The following is a 20,309-nucleotide window of genomic DNA, read 5'->3' on the forward strand; positions in this document are numbered from 1 at the left end:
CTGAAGACTCCAGAGGTTTGAATAGTTCAGATCAATCAAACCTGCCGATGTATTGAGATCATGAGTGTGTGTGTGTATGTGTGTCTATCCTTGACAGTATTAAGACAACAAAACACTGAGGCCATGTCTACATCTAAAATTTTGCAGCGCTGGTTGTTACAGCTGTATTAGTACAGCTGTATAGGGCCAGCGCTGCAGAGTGGCCACACTTACAGCAACCAGCGCTGCAAGTGGTGTTAGATGTGGCCACACTGCAGCGCTGTTGGGCGGCTTCAAGGGGGGTTCCGGGACGAGAGAGCAAACCGGGAAAGGAAACCAGCTTCCCCGCGGTTTGCTCTCTCGGTCCCGGAGCCAGCCAGCAAACCGCAGGGAAGGAGACCTGCTTGCTCGAGGTTCCGGGACCGAGAGAGCAAACCGGGAACGCCGCGGTTTGCTCTCTCGGTCCCGGAGCCAGCCAGCAAACCGCAGGGAAGGAGACCTGCTTGCTCGGGGTTCCGGGACCGAGAGAGCAAACCGGGAACGCCGCGGTTTGCTCTCTCGGTCCCGGAGCCAGCCAGCAAACCGCAGGGAAGGAGACCTGCTTGCTCGGGGTTCCGGGACCGAGAGAGCAAACCGGGAACGCCGCGGTTTGCTCTCTCGGTCCCGGAGCCAGCCAGCAAACCGCAGGGAAGGAGACCTGCTTGCTCGGGGTTCCGGGACCGAGAGAGCAAACCGGGAACGCCGCGGTTTGCTCTCTCGGTCCCGGAGCCAGCCAGCAAACCGCAGGGAAGGAGACCTGCTTGCTCGGGGTTCCGGGACCGAGAGAGCAAACCGGGAAAGGAAACCGGCTTCGCCGCGGTTTGCTCTCTCGGTCTGCTCTCTCGGTCCCGGAACCCCGAGCAAGCAGGTCTCCTTCCCTGCGGTTTGCTGGCTGGCTCCGGGACCGAGAGAGCAAACCGCGGCGTTCCCGGTTTGCTCTCTCGGTCCCGGAACCCCGAGCAAGCAGGTCTCCTTCCCTGCGGTTTGCTGGGTGGCTCCGGGAACGCGAGAGCAAGCCGCGGCGAAGCTGGTCTCCTTTCCCGGTTTGCTCTCTCGGTCCCGGAACCCCGAGCAAGCAGGTCTCCTTCCCTGCGGTTTGCTGGGTGGCTCCGGGACCGAGAGAGCAAACCGGGAAAGGAAACCAGCTTGATTACCAGAGGCTTCCTCCTTCCACGGAGGTCAAGAAAAGCGCTGGTAACTGTCTACATTGGATTACCAGCGCTGGATCACCAGCGCTGGATCCTCTACACCCGAGACAAAACGGGAGTACGGCCAGCGCTGCAAACAGGGAGTTGCAGCGCTGGTGGTGCCCTGCAGATGTGTACACCTTCAAAGTTGCAGCGCTGTAACTCCCTCACCAGCGCTGCAACTTTCTGATGTAGACAAGCCCTGAGATGTGCTACACATTGGTGTCCTTTCACCTTTTCAGGAATGTCTCTCCACGTGCTTAGATCTGTGATCTTGCTTTGTTGGCCGTGGTGGTGATGTACATGAATCTTTGAAGGGTACCAGATGTACTAGGTGGATGCTGTTGTCTGCTTAGAATTAATAAGCAGAAAGATTTTTATAAATCAAAATGAAAATGTGAGATAAGCCCAACCAAAGACCCAGATCTGGCCAGACTAAAGCCCTGGTCAGTTCAGATTTGGGGGTGTTGGCACCACTCATTGAAAGCAGAGGGGCCAGTTGCCAGGGCTGGGTGTGAAACCCTTTTCTCCCTACCCACTGGGCCCAACAAAGAATTCCCAGCTAACAGCATGGTGAACTGGCATGAGAGAGATACTTGCTTTGATTCCTTCAGTTGAGTGATTAATTTATAATATGGTTCAGGAAGATCACACAGGCATGCACATAGGAGCCATTGTTGTACAGATTAAAGCACCTGTGCAATTCTTGTTCTGTGGTTTGTTGTTTTAACGTTATTCAGGATTCACAGCTATGTCAGGGTGAAGAATTCAAAACATAAAACATTTTAATAGTGACAACATTTGAACTAATTAAAGCCAGCAGCCTCCAGCTGCCCTGTTCACATCCCCATTCATGCAGTGCTACCTAGAGGTTTTACTTTGCTGGTCCCAAGCCAGGCCTCTTCCAGCTTGCCTTCCTGCCCTGGTAGACTTTCTGCAACCTGTCTCAGATTCCCCACCCTGAAGAATGCCTTGTCTTTCTAGCTTATGTCTCTCAAGAAAATCACTCTAAATTACACTAAAATAGTTTGGATTTGTAAAAAGCAACAAAGAGTCCTGTGGCACGTTATAGACTACAGAAGTATTGGAGCATAAGCTTTTCATGGGTGAATACCCAGTTCGTCAGACGCATGTGACGTGGATCTGACGAAGTGGGTATTCACCCACGAAAACTTATGCTCCAGTACTTCGGTTAGTCTATAAGGTGCCACAGGACTCTTTGTCACTTTTTTATAGAGCCAGACTAACACGGCTACCCCTCTGATATTTGGATTTGTACAGTCACGTGAGCTGTTCACATGGAACATAAAACCCACTCTAAAGTCTTGTCTACACTGAGAATTTGCACTGATATAGCTGCACTGGTACAAACCCCAAGTGTTAAGATCCACCAGCGCAAAGCACATCTTTACTTGTGTAAATTACTTCTCCCTCTTTTTTGTTGCATCTCCTTCCATTGTCAATTATCCATAACCTACAACACAACGCATTGCACTAATTTGTCACACCCTGGTTACTTGTATCATAACCTTGGCAGGTTTGAAGGCTGAGAGGCATGAGGCTAAGATTTTCAAAGTGGGTGCCCAACATTAGGCTCCTAAATTCCTTGTTTCTTTTTATTTGGCATATCCATTACTGGAGGCTTGCCACCATGTTAGCCCATTCTGTACAGCCCTCTGCTAATCTCTTTGTGGATGATCAGTCCTTTTGATCCACACAGGGTACCACATCATCCATCCAAGATCTTCTTTGCCTGCATCATGTTCTTCTGCCAACTACTTTCCTTTCCAGTTCCCATAAACGTGCATCACCTGCTGAACCCCTTAAAATGCTTCCTGCAAATTGAATCTTTCTTTTCATAAGGTGTCAGTATTTGCTGAGTTCCAGTCATCTCCCGTGGTTTTTCATTGATTCTGCAATCTATCCATTATTTTTCAGAATTCCTCTGTAATGTCATAATTCAAATTCATATTTAGACACCTAAATTAGTGGCCTGATTTTTCAAAAAAGCTGAATATCCCAGCGGCTTTGCTTGACTTCAGGGGAGCTGCTGGGTGCTCAGCATTTTTGAAAATCGGACTGTTTATTTAGACACCTAAATATAGATTTAGGAGTCTGTCCTTAGGGACTATATTTGAAACTCTTGGTCTTAGAGCATTAAGTAACACAGTGCAATCCAGAGCTGGGAAGACAGTAGGTACTGAATATTTAGAGCTGGGAACAGATAGCGTCGAGGTTACAGTTTTTCTGATTTGCCCCTACACACAGCTCACTGTCTATTACTGTATCTAGCCTGTCTCTAACATTGTGATTTATCCTTTGTAAGAGAGACTGGCTAGATGACATGGAAATAGTGACAGTATGATGGACACTTAATCAGATGTGATAAGAGATGTTTGAGTCACATAACTGAGTGAATCAATGACAGAATTCCATTCACGCCACTAAAACACCATCTATTTATAACTCCGTGTTTTGTGTACGCATAGCAGTGATTCTGGTTCCCCATGATCCCTGTAATGGATCCTTCGTTCAACATAATGCTCTCTGGCAGTCTCAGTACAGCAAAGAGATTTAACTTTAACTACCCTAACATTAACATTTGATTGAGTGGTTTTCCCACTGTAAGCTGAAACTTACATGGGAACTGTTTCGAGTCACCAAAAAGCCATTCTTGAATAAGCAAATAGTGTTACTACATACCACCAGATAGATTAGGCTCCCTACATTTCACTATTACATGGATTTTTAAGGCTTGTACCCATCCCTGTGTGCACTTTATATGGTTCTATAGTAAGGTCCTTAACATTGCTAAATACGAGGAGCAAAAACATCATGATCCCCTGAAGCCCACAGTTTTAAGGCAGAGAATGGACAGTGATCTTGACCGCTAAGTATGAGCTCGGTTCAGTCACCCGAAAGCCTGGGCAAAGAAGTTGAAATTCTTTCTAATGTGTCCATGTTCACACTTAAACATATTTCCAATGGGAATTAAAGCCAGTGGCACTGGCTTGCTATAGCAAATACCCTTCTGCCTCTGTCTTACAAAGGAGGTGATTCTATTGTAAAATTAATATAATCTGGTGGAAAATATCCTCCAGGCTCTAAGGGTTAAAAACTAGCCTCTCTTTTTTGTATTTCCAATTTGCAGGTACAAATAATGCTGGTGCAGTTTGTCACATGGTTCTCTAAGTATCTGATAGAATATGTATATGTGCATGTAATATACATTAATTGATATTGAATTTCCTGGTACTTTGAAATAAACTGTCCCTTTAGAAAAATAATTATCAATATCTTACATGTCTGTCTAAAAAAATTTAACCTACTGCAGTTACAAGTGACACCTAAGATTCATATAAGTGAAGAGATTTGACAAAGAAATGTGTTTTTCTAATTTTCAGTTTGTTTACTTTGTACTTGTGTCAGCACTTTGTGTAGAGTCTTTCACCGTTTCCCCTGAATATCCATCCAATCGGTCTCCCTTTTTATCTGTGTGGGTGTTTAGCACAGCAAGAGGGGAGAGAAAAAAACATCTAGATCAGACAGGAAACTGTGATTGCAAACCCACAAAAATTGGCAGGGGTCTGAGGAGGATATTTTCAAAGCTGTAAAGGGCAGATGAAAATCAGTGGGAAGTAAGTGCCTAACTGCCATTTGTGTCTTTGAATAACTCCCCTGTAGTGCCTGAAATTACGTTTAACTCATTCTGTGACATTGACTAGATTTCATTTTGAGGGTGCACATTTAAGGTTGCCAAAATGGTAACATCAAAGAATGTTACTTTTTTTTAAACTTACTGTTTTCTCAGGGTATTGGCTAAAGGCAAATTTAATTTACGAAGTAGACTTGCCTTTTCTGAATTCCTTTCCCTAGCCTTTTGGCTAAAGGTTAGAGAGGTGCAAATCTTATAAATAGGTTGCAGAGAGAACTGGTTATAATTTCAGTCGTTTGATCCCATGATTCAGCCCAGGGACTGAAAATCTACAAAGCAATAGCTCAAATGCTCTTTAACTGGGACTTCCCATATTTCAATAAAACTATTGATTAATCTTAAATTCACAAAAACATGGATTCCTCAAAAATTTAATGTAATTGGTTTAATTTTCTTTGTGTGTTTCCAAACTAGCCAATGTGCCTCCTGCAAGTTTACATCAGTGTTTACAGGAGATGGTGTTATTTTTTAACAACAACATCTGGCTTTCATTATTTGTGTTGATTTGCCATTGATTCAAGATGTAATATTTGGCTTCCTATTTAATAAGACGTATTTCATCTGCTCAGTTGTCTGTGCCTGCTCCAAATTTGATCCTTGCTCTTTCAGTGCTTCTGTATGTGAGGAAAGAGACTGATGAAGTGTTTGATGCTTTGATGCTAAAGTCACCCACAGTGAAGGGGCTAATGGAAGCGGTAAGTATCTCACATCCCTACCTCATTAATCTTCCACTGAAAGAAAAATCTTGAGATTCTCAAAGTATTACTTAGAACATATAGTGCACACACAAAGCCATCCTCATACATATTTAACTGCTTCATAAAGACTTTCTGGAGCATGTCTCCTTATCTGAAATTCACTACTGTCAGCAGGTCAATGAGATAAGACTAATTCATACAGCTGATTTATGGGTCTTGAGAAACTGAGGTAATTAACAAATGCCTGAAGAAGAAAATAGGGTCAGACTGCGTGTTCCAACATGCCTCCCTATGCAAGACAGATTCAGAGCTTTTTGAACCTTTGCCTGTAGCAACTGCATGTGTGTCCACTGCTAATGCTCTTTAACCTTAGGATACTGACTGTGAATATCCCTTTTCCTGGGGCTTTTGTGGGGTTGCTCTGCTAGGGGCGAAAGGATTGTTAATGGTTACTTGGCAAGAGCCAGTCCTCTCCTCTCCTTGATACCTTCTGCCAGCAACTCCCTTTCTTTTCCAGCCTTCCAAAGTGACCTGCCTTCCCTTTATGAACTGTCTGTGCCCACTCTGCTTCTCTGCTTTCACTTTGCTGCTACTTGCAATCCAGTGATCCGTAATCAGCAGTGGATACCTCCAAGTTTAATCTTAGTTTGATGACCTGGCACCAATCAAGGTCATATTGTGAGGTCTGGTGGGGTGCAGGGAAGACCCCAGAGTGGAGAGGGGGATGGGAAATGTCAGATTGCCAGTGAGCTGTGGGGGGGATGGCTGGGTGAGGCAGGGAGGTTAGAATTTAGTTAAGAGAAATGGGAAGGGGACAGGATCACCAACTTAGAGCTTGTTTCCAAGTCCTCAGCTATGAGCACTACAAAAATACACTGGGACTGTCAGGGTTAATGTTGGGCTTGTTCTTGTTTACGGCCCAACAGCAGAGGCCTAGAACAAAATGTGCTGGGTTACAGTCCCCTGTAACAGGCCAGTAGCAGGGGAGAACAGATGGCTGACTAATGAAGTAGTTCTAAGGGCCCTGAAAAGTTTGCTGTCTAATTAATAATGTTAGAACAGGATCTGTAAAAGCAGCAAAGAGTCCTGTGGCATCTTATAGGCTAACAGACATCAATGCATCTGACAAAGTGAGTATTCATCCATGAAAGCTCATGCTCCAAAACGTCTGTTAGTCTATAAGGTGTCATGGACTCTTTGCTTTTACAGATCCAGACTAAAACGACTACCCCTCTGATACATAATAGGATTTGATCTTGTCGTTGTAGCTGGGCTCCAGGTGTGTTATCATCAATTTAGACCTAAACGTCCTCTTCATCTCTGTGCCTATTCACTAGGCAATGTGCATTTGAAAAGATAGCAGAAGTAGCTCAGAGACAGAAAAAGTTCCTGTTTCCTGTCCACGAGCATGGCTGTGGATTCAGTAATATGTTCTTAGCACTGATGAAATCTAGTCTGGGAGTGAAATGTTCATTTTAGTGATCTTGAACACATTCGGAAAACAAACATTCTCGTTGGTAGGCAGAATGGTGGTATGATGGGGAAATCCATACCAAACGCTGTTTATTTGCATGCACCATGTATTCTCCCCACAGTCTTTCCAGCAGTTCATTTTATGAGAAGGTCATTTGTATTTTTACACACTCTAAACTCAGTAATAAGGTTTGACAGAATAAGGCTCAAACTCCTGAATAATGAAGGGTTCCCTGAGTGATCCTAATTCAAACTCTGCTTTTGTATTTGCAAGATACACATTTTTCTTGTATCTCACACTTCCTGGTCTTTGGCGTTCTCCACATTTTCCATGACACTTGACAGTATTTTCTCAGCCTTAGGGTTTGTTTTATTCTTCTCCTTCCTATCACTTTCCAAAAGAACAGTCAATTTCCTACTCAGATTACTCTTTTCTGGGGAATAGCTACCGTCTCAGGTTTCAGAGATAGGCGGACTCAAAGACATGATGCAAATATTCGTCCTTTCTATGCTTGCCTTTTACTCGAGGCACTCGTGGTCAGCAGAGAACAGTTATACGTATCAGTAGTGTCTAGAAAAAAAAAATCAGCAATCACAAAACACTGCTTTCCTGCTGATTGCTGATTGTCAGGGGCCTAATTCTGCTTTTGCTTGAGTTGATTTTAAATCAATGTAATTCCATTGATTTCAATAGAGTACTTCCAGAATTACACTATGTAGGACCAGAAGGGACCATTTGCTTTATTCTAGCTGCAGAGGGAAAAAATCAGACATCTCCCAAGCAGGGAATTATCTCTCCCATGGTTACTAAAAAGTAAGAAATGAACCTGTTTGGACAAAAATTGGAATCACCTGCGCGGCAGAGAGATGGCAGCAATTTTAACTCCCAGCCAGAGAGGAATCAATACACCTCCCAGCCAGCCGGCCATTCTGAACTGCATGCTTTGTGGGCTGTGCTGGTAATCTCCAAGACCCCAGTGGAGCAGGAATTGCAGGTCACGTTTCCTGTGCCACTGTATCCCTGCTACCTGCTGCAACAGGCTGGCTTTCCTCTGCTGGGTACCTGCAGCCCAGAGAGTCAACAGAGTCCAGTTAGTTTTAGTGAAATTCTGCCCTCCCTGTGAACTCCAGACCAAAGAGGTGTTTTGCAGGAAACTGAACAGGAAAGGGGTGGGCAACCTTTTTGGCCCAAGGGCCACATCTGGGTATGGAAATTGTATGGCGAGCCATGAATGCTCACGAAATTGGGGGCTGGGGTGCAGGATGGAGTGAGGGCTCCAGCTGGGGGTGTGGGCTCCGGGCTAGAGCCAGAAATGAGGAGTACAGGGTGCAGAAGGGGGCTCTGGGCTGGGGCACGGGGTTGGAGTGGCAGAGTGAGGTCTCTGTCTGGGCATGGAGGCTCTAGGGTGGGGCTGGGGATGGGCAGTTTGGGGTGCAGGAGTGTGCTCTGGGCTGGGACCGAGGGGTTTGGAGGGCAGGAGGGGGATCAGGGCTGAGGCAGGGGGTTGGGGCATAGGAGGAGGACAGGGGTGTAGGCTACAGATTCCCAGAAGCAGGAGCATGTTCTCCCTTCAGCTCCTATGTGGAGGTGCAGTGCCAGCTAACAGGGTGTGTGCAAGGATGTTTCTTGCCCTAGGCGAAACTTCCACCTTGCGCCCCCCTCCCGAGCCTTGTGGCAGCTCTTCCCCTCCCTCCACCCTAAGGCGCTCCTCCCTGCAGCAGCTCTCCACCCCCCCCCACCCTGAGATGCTCTCCCTGCAGTAGATCCCCCCCCTGCCCTGTGCCCCCTCCCCCTTGGCAGCTCTCCCCAGCCTGGGGAGCCATGCAGCAGCTCCCCGCCCCAGCTCACCTCTGCTCTGCCTTCTCCCCGAGCATGTCGTCACTGCTCCACTTCTCCTGCCTTCCAGGTTTGCAGTGCCAATCAGCTGTTTGGTGCCGCAGGCCTGGGAGGGAGAGAAGCAGAGCGGGGAGGTGTGTTCAGGGGAGGAGGCAGAGCAGAGGTGAGCTGGGGTGGGGAGTTCCCCTGTGTGCTGCCCCCACCTTACTTGCTGCAGGCGGCCCTCCCCGCGGCCCCCTGCCCCAGTTCCCTCCACCTAAATGCCGACAACGACTGGGGCAGCCGAAGATCCAGCCGCCGCAGTTGCCACCAAAGGATCTGAAATGCCGCCCCCCAAATGCTAGTGCCTTAGGCAACCGCCTAGGTTGCCTAATGGGTTGCACCGGCCCTGCCAGCCAGGCAGTTCTGCATGCTGCCCCATCTGCAGGTGCCATCTCTGCAGCTCCCATTGGCCATGGTTCTCAGCCAATGGGAGCTGTGGGGGAGGTGCTTGGGGCTGGGGCAGCATGCGGAGCCCTCTGGCTGGGAGCCAAAGGGGAGACATACCACTGTTTTTGGGAGCCATGGCACACACGGAGCAGAGCAAGCCCCTAACCCCACTCCCCTGCTGGAGCACTGGAGTGGGGCAAGCACCAGACCCTGCTCCCCGGCAGCAGCTCGAGGGCTGGATTAAAACATCTGATGGGCTGGACATGGTCTGCAGGCCATAGTTTGCCCACCCCTGGAACAGGGATTGGTGGAGTGAGGAGATATAATCCACTGCACAGACAGGGGGCATGCTGCAGAAAGAGAAAGATTAAACAAAAACAATCAAAATCTCTAAACTAACATCATCCTTACAGCTTCTCCCTTTGTCCCATGTCTTATGACAATTTACATTCAGACAGCAAACTCCTCTGAGCAGGGACTCCGTCTTTCTTTAAGTAAACACAGAAGGCGCTATTTGTGCTTAACAAATTCGTAATAGAAAGAAAGATGTTTAAAGATAGTGTTTTAGGCCAGTATCGGCCTATGTGATATCAACAGATCGCTTACTCAAAAGACTATAAAGTGCCAAGGATATTTTTTAGCTATTTAGGAGTCTCATTCATTGTTATAGTAAAGAAAGGAGAGCTCCAGGGCCAGCGCTTCCATTAGGCGACCCTAGGCGGTCGCCTAGGGTGCCAGGATTCGGGGGGCGGCATTTTGTGATCTCCCACGGGGTACACGGGAGCTTCCAGTTCTGCTCCTGTTGCTCCGCCGAAGAAGGACCTTCTAGCGACGTGCCACGGAAAACAGCGTCAGGCAACTGAGCAGCTCAATGACTGTCGCTGTCGCCTGCGGCACCAGCAGGGTCCATGTGGGCCAGTTAGTGCACAACATGCTAGTGTGCACTAGAATTTACATGCCTCTAGTGCGGACTAACATGCCACATGGACCAGCCCTTAGTTATCTGAGGCAATTGGCCAATATTTTAAGGGTGACCACTCGAACTAGGAGCAATGAGATGAAATACAGGAAGAAAATATGAAGGCTGAATGTTAGGATAATGTTCCTAACAGAGAGGTCTATTCTAATGTATTATAGTCTCCCTGAGGAAAGGGTAGAAGTCCTATTATTTGGGTTATTTATAATGAGACTGGTGATAGCTTGTGACGATGCAGTTCTGGCAGGACCCAACTGAGAGTGCCAATTCAGGACCAATTGCTCAAACAGGGCAGTCACAGCCCAAGGCTGGGGTTTTTTCACCTCTAAGGCAAACCAAACCAGCCAGACAAAAAGGACTTCGGTTTCACCCCACTGGCTAACCACAAGTCACACAAGCAATTTTCTTAGACACTCCAGTCTCCCAGAATCACCACCAGTGCCACCCATCCTGGGGATGAATGGTTATGAAAACCAACACCCCAATAAAAGGTTCTCTCGATCCAAAGGACCAAGCCCCAGACCCAGGTCAATATACACATCAGATCTTACCCACAAATCACACTGTTGCCAATCCTTTAGAATCTAAAATCTAAAGGTTTATTCATAAAGGGAAAAAGATAGAGATGATAGCTAGAATTAGTTAAATGGAATCAATTACATACAGTAATGGCAAAGTTCTTAGTTCAGGCTTGTAGCTGTGATGGAGTAAACTGCAGGTTTAAATCAAGTCTCTGGAGTACATCCCCTGCTGGTATGGGTCATCAGTCCCTTGTGCAGAGCTTCAGCTTGTAGCAAAGTCCCTCCAGAGGTAGGAAGCAGGATTGAAGACAAGATGGAGATGAGGCATCAGCCTTATATAGGCACTTTCAGGTGTAAGAACACTTCTTTGTTCTTACTGTGAAAAATTACAGCAAAATAGAGTCTGCAGTCACATGGGCCAGTTTCTGCACACCCTGCTAAGTCACAAGGCGTATCTGCATCCTCTTAATGGGTCAATTGTGTAGCTGATGGTCCTTAATGGGCCATCAAGCAGGCTAAGCAGAGCTAACACCCAATTGTCTGGGATTTTTCCCAGTAACACAGCATAAGTTTGAAATATAGACAGTATACAGCTAATGCTTATAACTTCAACTACAAAATGATACAGACATACAGACAGCATAATTATAACCAGTAACCCGTAACCTGGTCTTGGACACCTTATATGACCCCCTTTACATAAGATCTGGTGCCACTACAGGACCTTGGTTGCAACCCATGTTCTATATGGTCCCAGTTTATATCAATAACGTCACACAGCTCCAAAGAATATTTTGCATACTAGACTGCTTTGAAAGGATCCCTGCTCCCAACTCTCCTGCTTTGGAAGACAGTGTTAAATGAGATGCCCTGAGAGTACATCTCTAAATTCTCTGATTCTATAACAGGACTTTAGGATTCTAGCACATTTGCTGTGGCTGATCCTTTTCAGAGCCTTCTGAATCAGAGGCTTTCCCATAACCCCGCTCTAAGCCCTGTCTCCATAGTTTACTATTCTAAGTAGTTGGCCGAATCTTCAGTAGTTCCTCAGAAATGTGCTTAACTCAATCAACTTCAGGTATTTCCCAAAGCCCAGTAATCCGGACACGTTATATAAATCCTGCACCTGTCCTAGGGTTTAGCAAATGAGGCATTCCCCAAAGTATCTCCTAATAATATACATAGAATGAGACATCCCAAACCACTTCCAAAAAGATGTGGTACATGTATCTTAGGTCCACTGAGGTTTCCCAGGAAAGCTTTGCCTTGGTATGTGCAGTATGCTATGCATTAGCTGCTGTCAAACGGCCTTGGGACAGGGAGATTTTCTTTTCCATGTCTGCTTGACGTTTTCAATAAACATTGCCAAGGGACAGAGATAAAAATTCAGCAACTCTTTCATGTAGCTGTGTTTAACAGCTTGTTAAAATAGTGACATTTAAGTCATCATTAGGCTTCAGAGTCAGCTCCCCAATGAGGTGAAAGGGGCAGTCCGTATCTGTCACACACCTATTAGTTGAGCCTGTCTGCAGACTCAGGCAGACACTGCTGCACCACTTTACATTTGAGTAACATGTTCAAGGATTTCTTCCCAACCAACAGGTATTGACTCTTAATGCTTTTTTTCAAATGAAAGTGTAGACTTGGGAACACCCGAGAGCAGCAGCCACTTACCTGATATTATCTGACCCCTGGTCACTACTCAACAAGGATTGCGGGATTCTGTGTTTCTCCAGTGCCTAGCAAAATGGGTCCATGACTTGAGCTCCTAGGCGCAACGGTAATACAGATAATAAGGGGAAAATAAAAGGAGGAAATGGGAATTTAATGTCTGGAAATGGCAGCTACTCTTATGGATTCTCTTGCCTCTTCTTGAATTACAGTGACAGGGCAATTGGCCTTGTGTGTACTTTTAAACCTCCCCCCTTTTAGCAAACAGACTTTGACACTTTTTCTATCACTTCTGGTTTTCATTTTAGCTAAATTACTTTCAGAGCTTCACCTTTTGGCCTTAATCTGCTGTCTCTCTTTCTTCCCTCCTCTCCCAGACAGTATGCACATCTATAGGTATGTTCACCTCTTGACACTTGTAACCACCCTGCCTCCTTGGAGGAGAATAAAAAGCGGTGAGAGAGCTTTCCCGAGTAGCAGTACTGACTGTGATTAGTTTGATAAGGATACTGTCTAAGCCTCCAATACTGCAACGGGAGCTACATGCCCACAGCAGCCCACCTGCTTCGATCACAATGCAGGAGTGGAGTCTAACTTTGCAAGCAGTTACATGCTGTTAACTAGGGAACAAACCTCACCTCTCAAGCCTTCTTCATGTTAGCAGAGTGTTAACGGGTTTTTAATGCAAATTAGTTTAGAACATCTTAACCATCCTTCTGTGAACAATGGGCCTGGCCCTGCAAGCTGCTGCATGGGCCTGGGAGATACTGAGAACCCCCACTCCCATGGAAACCAGTGGGAATTGAGAGTGCTCAGAATCTTGCATGATCTTTTCAGCTTTACCTATGTCCTTTCTCTCTCCTATCCCTCTTCATGTTTGATAAACCCACCTGTTATGTTTTGTTTACATTAGATTGTGAGCTCTTTGGGACAGGGACTGTGCTTTTACTACATGGCTGTGAAGTTCCTAATGTGATGGGCCCTTGGTCCTCATGGAGACCTCTTGGTGTTATCGTAATACGAATGCTAATATGAGACCAGGCCTAGCATTAGCACATCCAGCCATTTCCAGAGGCAATGAACCATGTCAGAGCCATGACTGAGAGCACCAGCCTGACAAAGCACAACCCTAATAAAATTGGCAGTTTCCAAATTTCACATGGAAGCCACACTGCCAAAATTTAAACTGCATCACATTCCTTATGGGGTGTAAAACCAGAAGTGTGGATGGCACCTGAATCTCTTATCAAATCTCCCTGATCTAGTCTTGCGGTTCCTACCAGGACCTTGTCAGAGCGGCCAGATACAGCCATTTGCAGTGCCCAACATGTTTTATTGGTCCTGAAGAATCCAGGAATTATACTGTATATTCTTGAGCGACATCTGTTGGTGCCTTATCTATTAGCTTTTACACAACATCCATCATGTCCAAGCACTTCTCAGATAAATTAGATCAGTCTTTCAATGTCCCTAAAGACTTCCTAGGAGGCTCTTGTCATGACCACTCCTTGTTGTTAGGAAGCCATGTTTTGATTTTTGTAGTAGCATTTGCCTTTATTTCTGAGACTGCCTTTAGTGCTGGAGTAATGGGTATTTGTTGCTCTTCATTCTCCATTTCACAGCAATTATTCTCATTGAGCTTTTGAAAACATTCCATTTTCTCAAAGTCATGCTGAACTCACACACACACACACACGCACACACAGTCTTCAGTTAGGCCACATTGTCTATGAAAGTAGGTTGGTGGTGGCCCTTTTAGCATGGGAAATATATATATATATTTGCTAAAAGAGTCTGCATGAGTTGGTGCTTCAATATCTTATCCTAAAGGTACAGAACGTTTTCCCTATTCCTCGTTTATCTTTAATTCTTGTTGTTGTCATTGTTCAATGATTTCAGATATCTGAGAAATATGGGCTTCCAGTAGAAAAGATTGCAAAACTTTACAAGAAAAGCAAAAAGGGGTAAGAGAAAGTAAAACCTTAACTAATCATTATGATTTTTTGGTACAGTCATGCTCAGAGACTGCAGCTAAGATCATGGCCCCATTGTGCTCTGTGCTGTACAAATACCTAATAGGAAGCAAGTCCTGAACCCAAATAGATGACAAAGGGTGAACAATATTGAAAAAGCTGATCTCTAGTCTGTGTCTGGAGCACGTAGGTTCAGAATTTATGGACTGAATGGGGTACAACTGGGTATCAAGCCCATAATGGGGTGAGAGCAGAGTCCTGTGAAGACCATATCAGTAATCTTTATGATTTACTGGCCTATTGGTTCTCCAGCCTTTAACTAGTGGGTGCGTGCAGAATGGACTTGTTGAGTTTCCTGGAATAGTCTATGGCCCCAGAGCTGAAAGTTTGACAGGGAGCAGGTAGCTGAGGGACGGGCAGAGCTATGTTCAATATTAGAACATTAGCTCAGTAACTTTAGACCTTTTGCAATGATTCAAATGTACCAATATTTTAAAAACAACCAACCTCCCACCTCCCAAACCTTAATATCCTGACTTCCAGTGTTTACTTTGGAATAATGACAATATTCTAGTAACATCATTTTTAATTAATTGGCATCTATTTACAGCCTTAATTCTACGTGAACAAAGTGTTCTGCGGGGGAATTTCGATGGCTTCCAAAGAAATTCCAGTTTGCTCTTTAAGTCAGCTTCTTCATAACACCATATTCAGCTGTTACGTTTCTTAGAAGAAGCTATTTTGTCAAAACGAACGAGGAAACGTTATAGTCTCACATACAAGCTGACCTTTACACCAGCCCACCACATGTGGTGTAGCTCAGGCTTCACACCCAGCTACAAATCATTTCCCAAAGATCATTGACTCACACAGCAGTAACCCTCCATGTGTATATACAGCAGGCTGGGAGTAGCAAGATGAATTTGGGCAGCCCGACACCTATGCAGGCAAATATGAGCTACCAGGACAGGGAGAGTGGGGAAGCTTTGTTAGAGTTGCAGGATGCAGAAGCTTTGGCTGTAGCTCTACTACAAGGCAGTTTATAAACTCCACAGATGTCCTGCCCCTGGCAGCTCTCTTTTGTCCTGCAGAGCTTATAAGTACTACAGGAGACCCAGCTCTGGCAGCTTCCTCTAGTCCAGAAGCTATAAGTAAAGAAAATAAAACAAACAAACTAAATCCATTCTCCCACCCCCACTGAGATTTCACAGTGCATGGCCGAAGGAGGGGGTGTGGGAGGGGGCTATTCTGTTCTCTTCAGGAAGTGGAAGAGATTTCATCAGTGGGACTCTGAAACAGATTGCTGTATGTCCCTTATAGCCTCTCGCCCATGCAGTTTGGGGTCAGTCAGGATTAGGCAGTGAATACACCTAACCAGGCAGCATTGCTTTGGGCAAGTGTGCAGAATCTTCCCCTTGATTGGCCATGTATGTAAGAATACTGATTTCTTCATTTTCACCAGAATCTTGGTAAACATGGATGATAACATCATTGAGCACTACTCCAATGAGGACACTTTCATCCTGAACATGGAGAGCACCGTGGAAGGCTTCAAGATCACGCTGACTGAGATCTAGCCCAGCTCAGGGCCCTTTCCTGATGAACCACAGCATTTCATCCTTGTTGTGAAGAAGAACATTCCCCGGGACCCTGGCAGACTTGTCGACGCTGATCAGAGAAGCTGTTACAAAAATGCATTGAAAATGTTGCCCACTCTGTTATTCAACACTAAAAACAAATCCAACAAACAGTGACTTGATTCTGTCAAGCAGGAGGCCACACGTTCACTTGACCCCTTATTTATTGCTCCCCTCTCTTCAATGTACAAACGATTACCAGACCAGTCACCCCCGGCTCATGTGAAATAGCAACTTTTGAACCCAGATGTTAAAACAGCACAAGTGCCCCCTAAATGAGGGAAAGGAATTGTATTGGTCCAACTTGGGAAATCTGGTTGAAATCGCTTTAATGATAGCCCCCTCCACAATCAGTTGCCAGAAAATCTGATGCTACTAACTGGTGCAGTGCTAAAGATGGGGAAAGTGGCCAACTGAATTCACCTGCTCAAAATGATGCCTATTGCTCTGTAGTGCATAGTCTTGCCAAATACTCTGGTAGTTCTCCGCATGTAGCAACGAGGACATGTAAGTAAGCATTCATCTATATTGTAATTTGTAAGTAAGCTGAAAAAAATACCATTTTAACCTTGTATATAATGTTTATAATATGCAATAATATATTTTAACCTACTGTACATGGGCATGTTTACTACTACTGCTTTTTTTTGTGTTTGGATTAAGGGTGAACCGAGTCTCTCTTCTCTGAGAGGTTTAGATTTCTGCAAACTGCTGAGAGGTGAGGCTGTGCTGGGAAGCTAATATTCACATCTGATTCATGGGTTTGGTTCATTACTGGAATATTTACAAGTATCAGGCCAAATTCCTCCCGGGTGTAACTCTATTAACTTCAAAGGGCTAAATTTGGGGGTGAATTTGGTCCATTGCCTCTAAAAGTTGAATGCACTCAATTGTTTGGGTTCTATTGGTGTGTGTCTTTTTTTTTCTCCAAAATACTTTCCTTTCTGCCTCCATACTGGTCCATTTCAATCATGTTGTTGCAATGGCCACCTGCAGAAATGTTTGCCCAGGTTAATGAGCCTGATTCTCTCTTGCTTTGCACCTCATGTTGTCATTTCCATCTGTGCAAAGGTGGGTGTAAAATGCTGCCAGCCTGATCTGGTGGTATTGTTTTAACACTTGCTTTGTACAGATGTAAGCTACCAACCCTGTACTCACGTCTGTAGTCCTATTGACAGCAATTCTTGGCAATAGTAGTTCAGCATGTAAATAACCATTTGCAGGACTGGAACCCAAGCACGGTTCAGGAGAGACTCAAACCCAACGTATCCAGGATTTGCTTTTTGCTACATTTCTGTCTGCACTGTAGATCTTCTGTTTTTTCTATTTCCCCTTCTCAGCTGCAGTTTGCTCTGCATTAAGTAGTGCTGAATGGTGTGTCATGGCCTTTTCATACCATAGACAGTCCTACACGGCTGCTTTTCTCACCCACCTGTGATGAGGTATAATAGTGGACACGCTGCGGAATAGGAATCTGGTGGTATTTGAATTTGGCTTTTGTTTGGAGCAAGGATCTACCCTGACTTGGGCCAGATCTTTAGTTCTGACTCTTCATAAAAAGAAGTGAATTCTGGCAGGTTAGATTCAGGCCTGGGTATGATGCATAGTCCTGCTGAGTTGTTGGATTTGTTCTTGTATTTTTCTTTTTTAAATGGAAGAATTTTCTGGGATTCTAAGGCATCTCACAAGGGCCCAGTGGGGCTATGCATGTACTTAAAGTGAAGCCTGTGGGTAAATGTAAACAAGCATATGAGCCCTTTGATATCAGGCAAGCTCTTTTATCTATTTTACCCATCTGTGGCTTTTGATACTAGACTGTTTGGCAATACACATCAATTTGGCAGATGTCAGTGGGGATTCTGGATTCACCACATAGTTGACATAGATAAAGAAAGGCTCAGCAAAACCTGCACATGGAGCAGCAGCGCTTGGGTTAATAGTGGGCTTTGCATTCCCTCCCCCAGGGATGTGTTTATTCCTTCTTGCCTGCATAATTGATACAATATGAATGTCCTGTGGGTTGCAATGTGTCCCACTGTCCTGGAGCACTGCTGCTTGCTAGCTTAGGACGGGTGAGAACTGCAGGGTGTTAGGAAATGTGAACAGGGGTGAGACATATCTTCCTAATCCCAGGCTCAGGAGCTGCAGCTTGTGCGCAATCTGCAAAAGGGAAGGCACATCCAAGATTAACTGAAAAGATTTTGTAAAATATACTTTAGAATAAAATGTTTAGGATCCCATGACAGTGACAGAACGGCCAAATCCTTCTGGCTTTACTCATACAGGTAGCCTTCCTGAAGCTAAAGACCTCGTTGGATGAGTACGGCAAGCAGGATTTGGCCCAATACAGAGACAGGTTTAACAGTGACTAATATAGCTACATTAAGCAAATCTACTAGTCGTTTCTTCTTCAGCATTACTGATCTGAAGTTTAGGGGCTCCAGCGGATGGCATCACAAGCACCTAAAGCCTTACAGAGAACACAGCTTGCTGCCCTGCTTTAGGTTTTAGTGACAGCATGAGTTGTGGAAAGAGACCCACTGGACCCTGAACTTGCCTTTCAGGGCTTTTCGTCAAAAGGAGGTGTTCAAGTCACAGGAAGGCCCAGTGCCAGTAACTCAAGCTCCTAGAACAATGGGAGAGCACCTCTGTCCAATCTAAATATCCATTACACATTGGTTCAAAGGCTTCAGCTGGCCCGGAAAAATCCCATGCATTTATTTTCATTCATACTGGTTAAAACATGTATCCATCATCTAATCCTATGATGAATAACATAGCTTACATTTAAAATGTGCTCCTATTTTAAATGGGAGTGAACTTTGGCAATGGTGCAACAGAGGACAAAAATGCCTGTGTTAGCTTGCTGGGTTGGGTTTTTTTTTTTTTTTTTGGTACTTTGTGGTTATTGGTTTCAAAGAACAAAAATCTCCTCCCGCAAATGAGGAGTCCTGAATATGAACTAGTGGAGTCCGAAAGGCAGCTGGTGCATGGAGCGCTTTATATAAGGGCAGCTTAGTGTTTACAGATGTTACACTAGTTTTTAAACATTCCAACAGAACTGTGCGTAGAAGCTGTCCCACAAAAGGCCAAAGCTATAATGCAAGCAGTAGTACTTCCTGAGCGGTCAGTGGTTCATTTCATAAATTTGTTTGTAGAGCCGTCCATTGAATGCCAAACTATGCAATAAAAATCTAAAGTCTGCTGCTGCTCCAACATATTTCAGCTGCTTATAGCCCAAAGCAAATGCATAGAATCATAACCCATTTTGAAGGCTACATTTTTTGTTGGTGGGGAAAGGGTGCCTCTTCCTCCTCCTCCCCTCTCACCCCCCCCCACCCCCCGCCAAGATTAGTGATAACTACTGTTTGGTGAGGTTTGGAGAATTTTTGCCACTGAAGGGCACACACTCAGAAAAAAAATTGACTTTTCATCCTTGTGTGTATCTCCTGCACTCTCTTCTCTTGCACAGTGTGTTGAGCAAGGAACTACAGATGATATTGTTTCAGACACTGTTCCTGTTTATTTTCCTCTATTTCGTGCTATGGATTGTTTAAAAGTTGCAGATTGAGTGGAACTGATGGCTTCAGTGCTATCAATAAAAACGAAGCTGCACCGCTGTTCTGAATGCAGCATGTAGCGTGACATGGAACTGGAAATGAATGCTCTTCCTGAGACTTTTCAAGTGTAAAGTATGTAAAATGTTTAGTCCCTTCCCCACTTTCTTTAAATTGTGATACGATACAAACAAGTGTGTTTGTGCCAAATTTTGTGACAGCCCCTCTCTCTGGCAAGCAAGGAAGCTTTATGTATAAACAGTGTGTGTTTATGTTAAGGTACTAGCTCATGTAACTTAATAGTGTTGTAAATGGGAGAGGGGATTGCTAAACTATAAATACAGGTATTTTATTTTTTTGTACATTTTTCAGAAAGAAAATAATAAATATTCATATGTAAGAGAGACTGGTGTTGCCCAGGTTCATTGGTGTATAGTGCATTATTAGGTACTGTTTTTCCATTTCCTCTTTGTGTCTCTAAGAAACTTCCCAGAAAAGTAGAAGTAGCACTTATTTTGAAGGAATCAAGAGGGGCTGATGAAAATACCCATTACTCAAGCTCTGGCATCAATACTCATGTATTTATAAGTAGGGACTGGAAGTCACAATAGCAGCCG

The 20,309-nt window shown here is 44.9% G+C and overlaps 1 protein-coding gene across 5 annotated transcripts in view; it reads left to right on the forward strand.

Annotated features, from left to right (window-relative positions):
• The window catches only part of GRHL2 (grainyhead like transcription factor 2), a 144,363-nt gene extending 124,267 nt beyond the window's left edge, over positions 1-20,096 (forward strand). For all 5 annotated transcript variants that reach the window (XM_030553601.1, XM_030553602.1, XM_030553604.1 and 2 more), the window contains 3 exons: positions 5,530-5,615; positions 14,425-14,489; positions 15,961-20,096. In XM_030553601.1, coding sequence (XP_030409461.1) covers positions 5,530-5,615; positions 14,425-14,489; positions 15,961-16,075 — 266 coding nt within the window. In that variant the 3' untranslated portion in view covers positions 16,076-20,096. The remainder of the gene's footprint in view (positions 1-5,529; positions 5,616-14,424; positions 14,490-15,960) is intronic.
• The last annotated feature ends 213 nt before the right edge of the window (positions 20,097-20,309 follow it).

Source organism: Gopherus evgoodei, chromosome 2, assembly GCF_007399415.2.
Source record: "Gopherus evgoodei ecotype Sinaloan lineage chromosome 2, rGopEvg1_v1.p, whole genome shotgun sequence".
NCBI lineage: Eukaryota > Metazoa > Chordata > Testudines > Testudinidae > Gopherus > Gopherus evgoodei.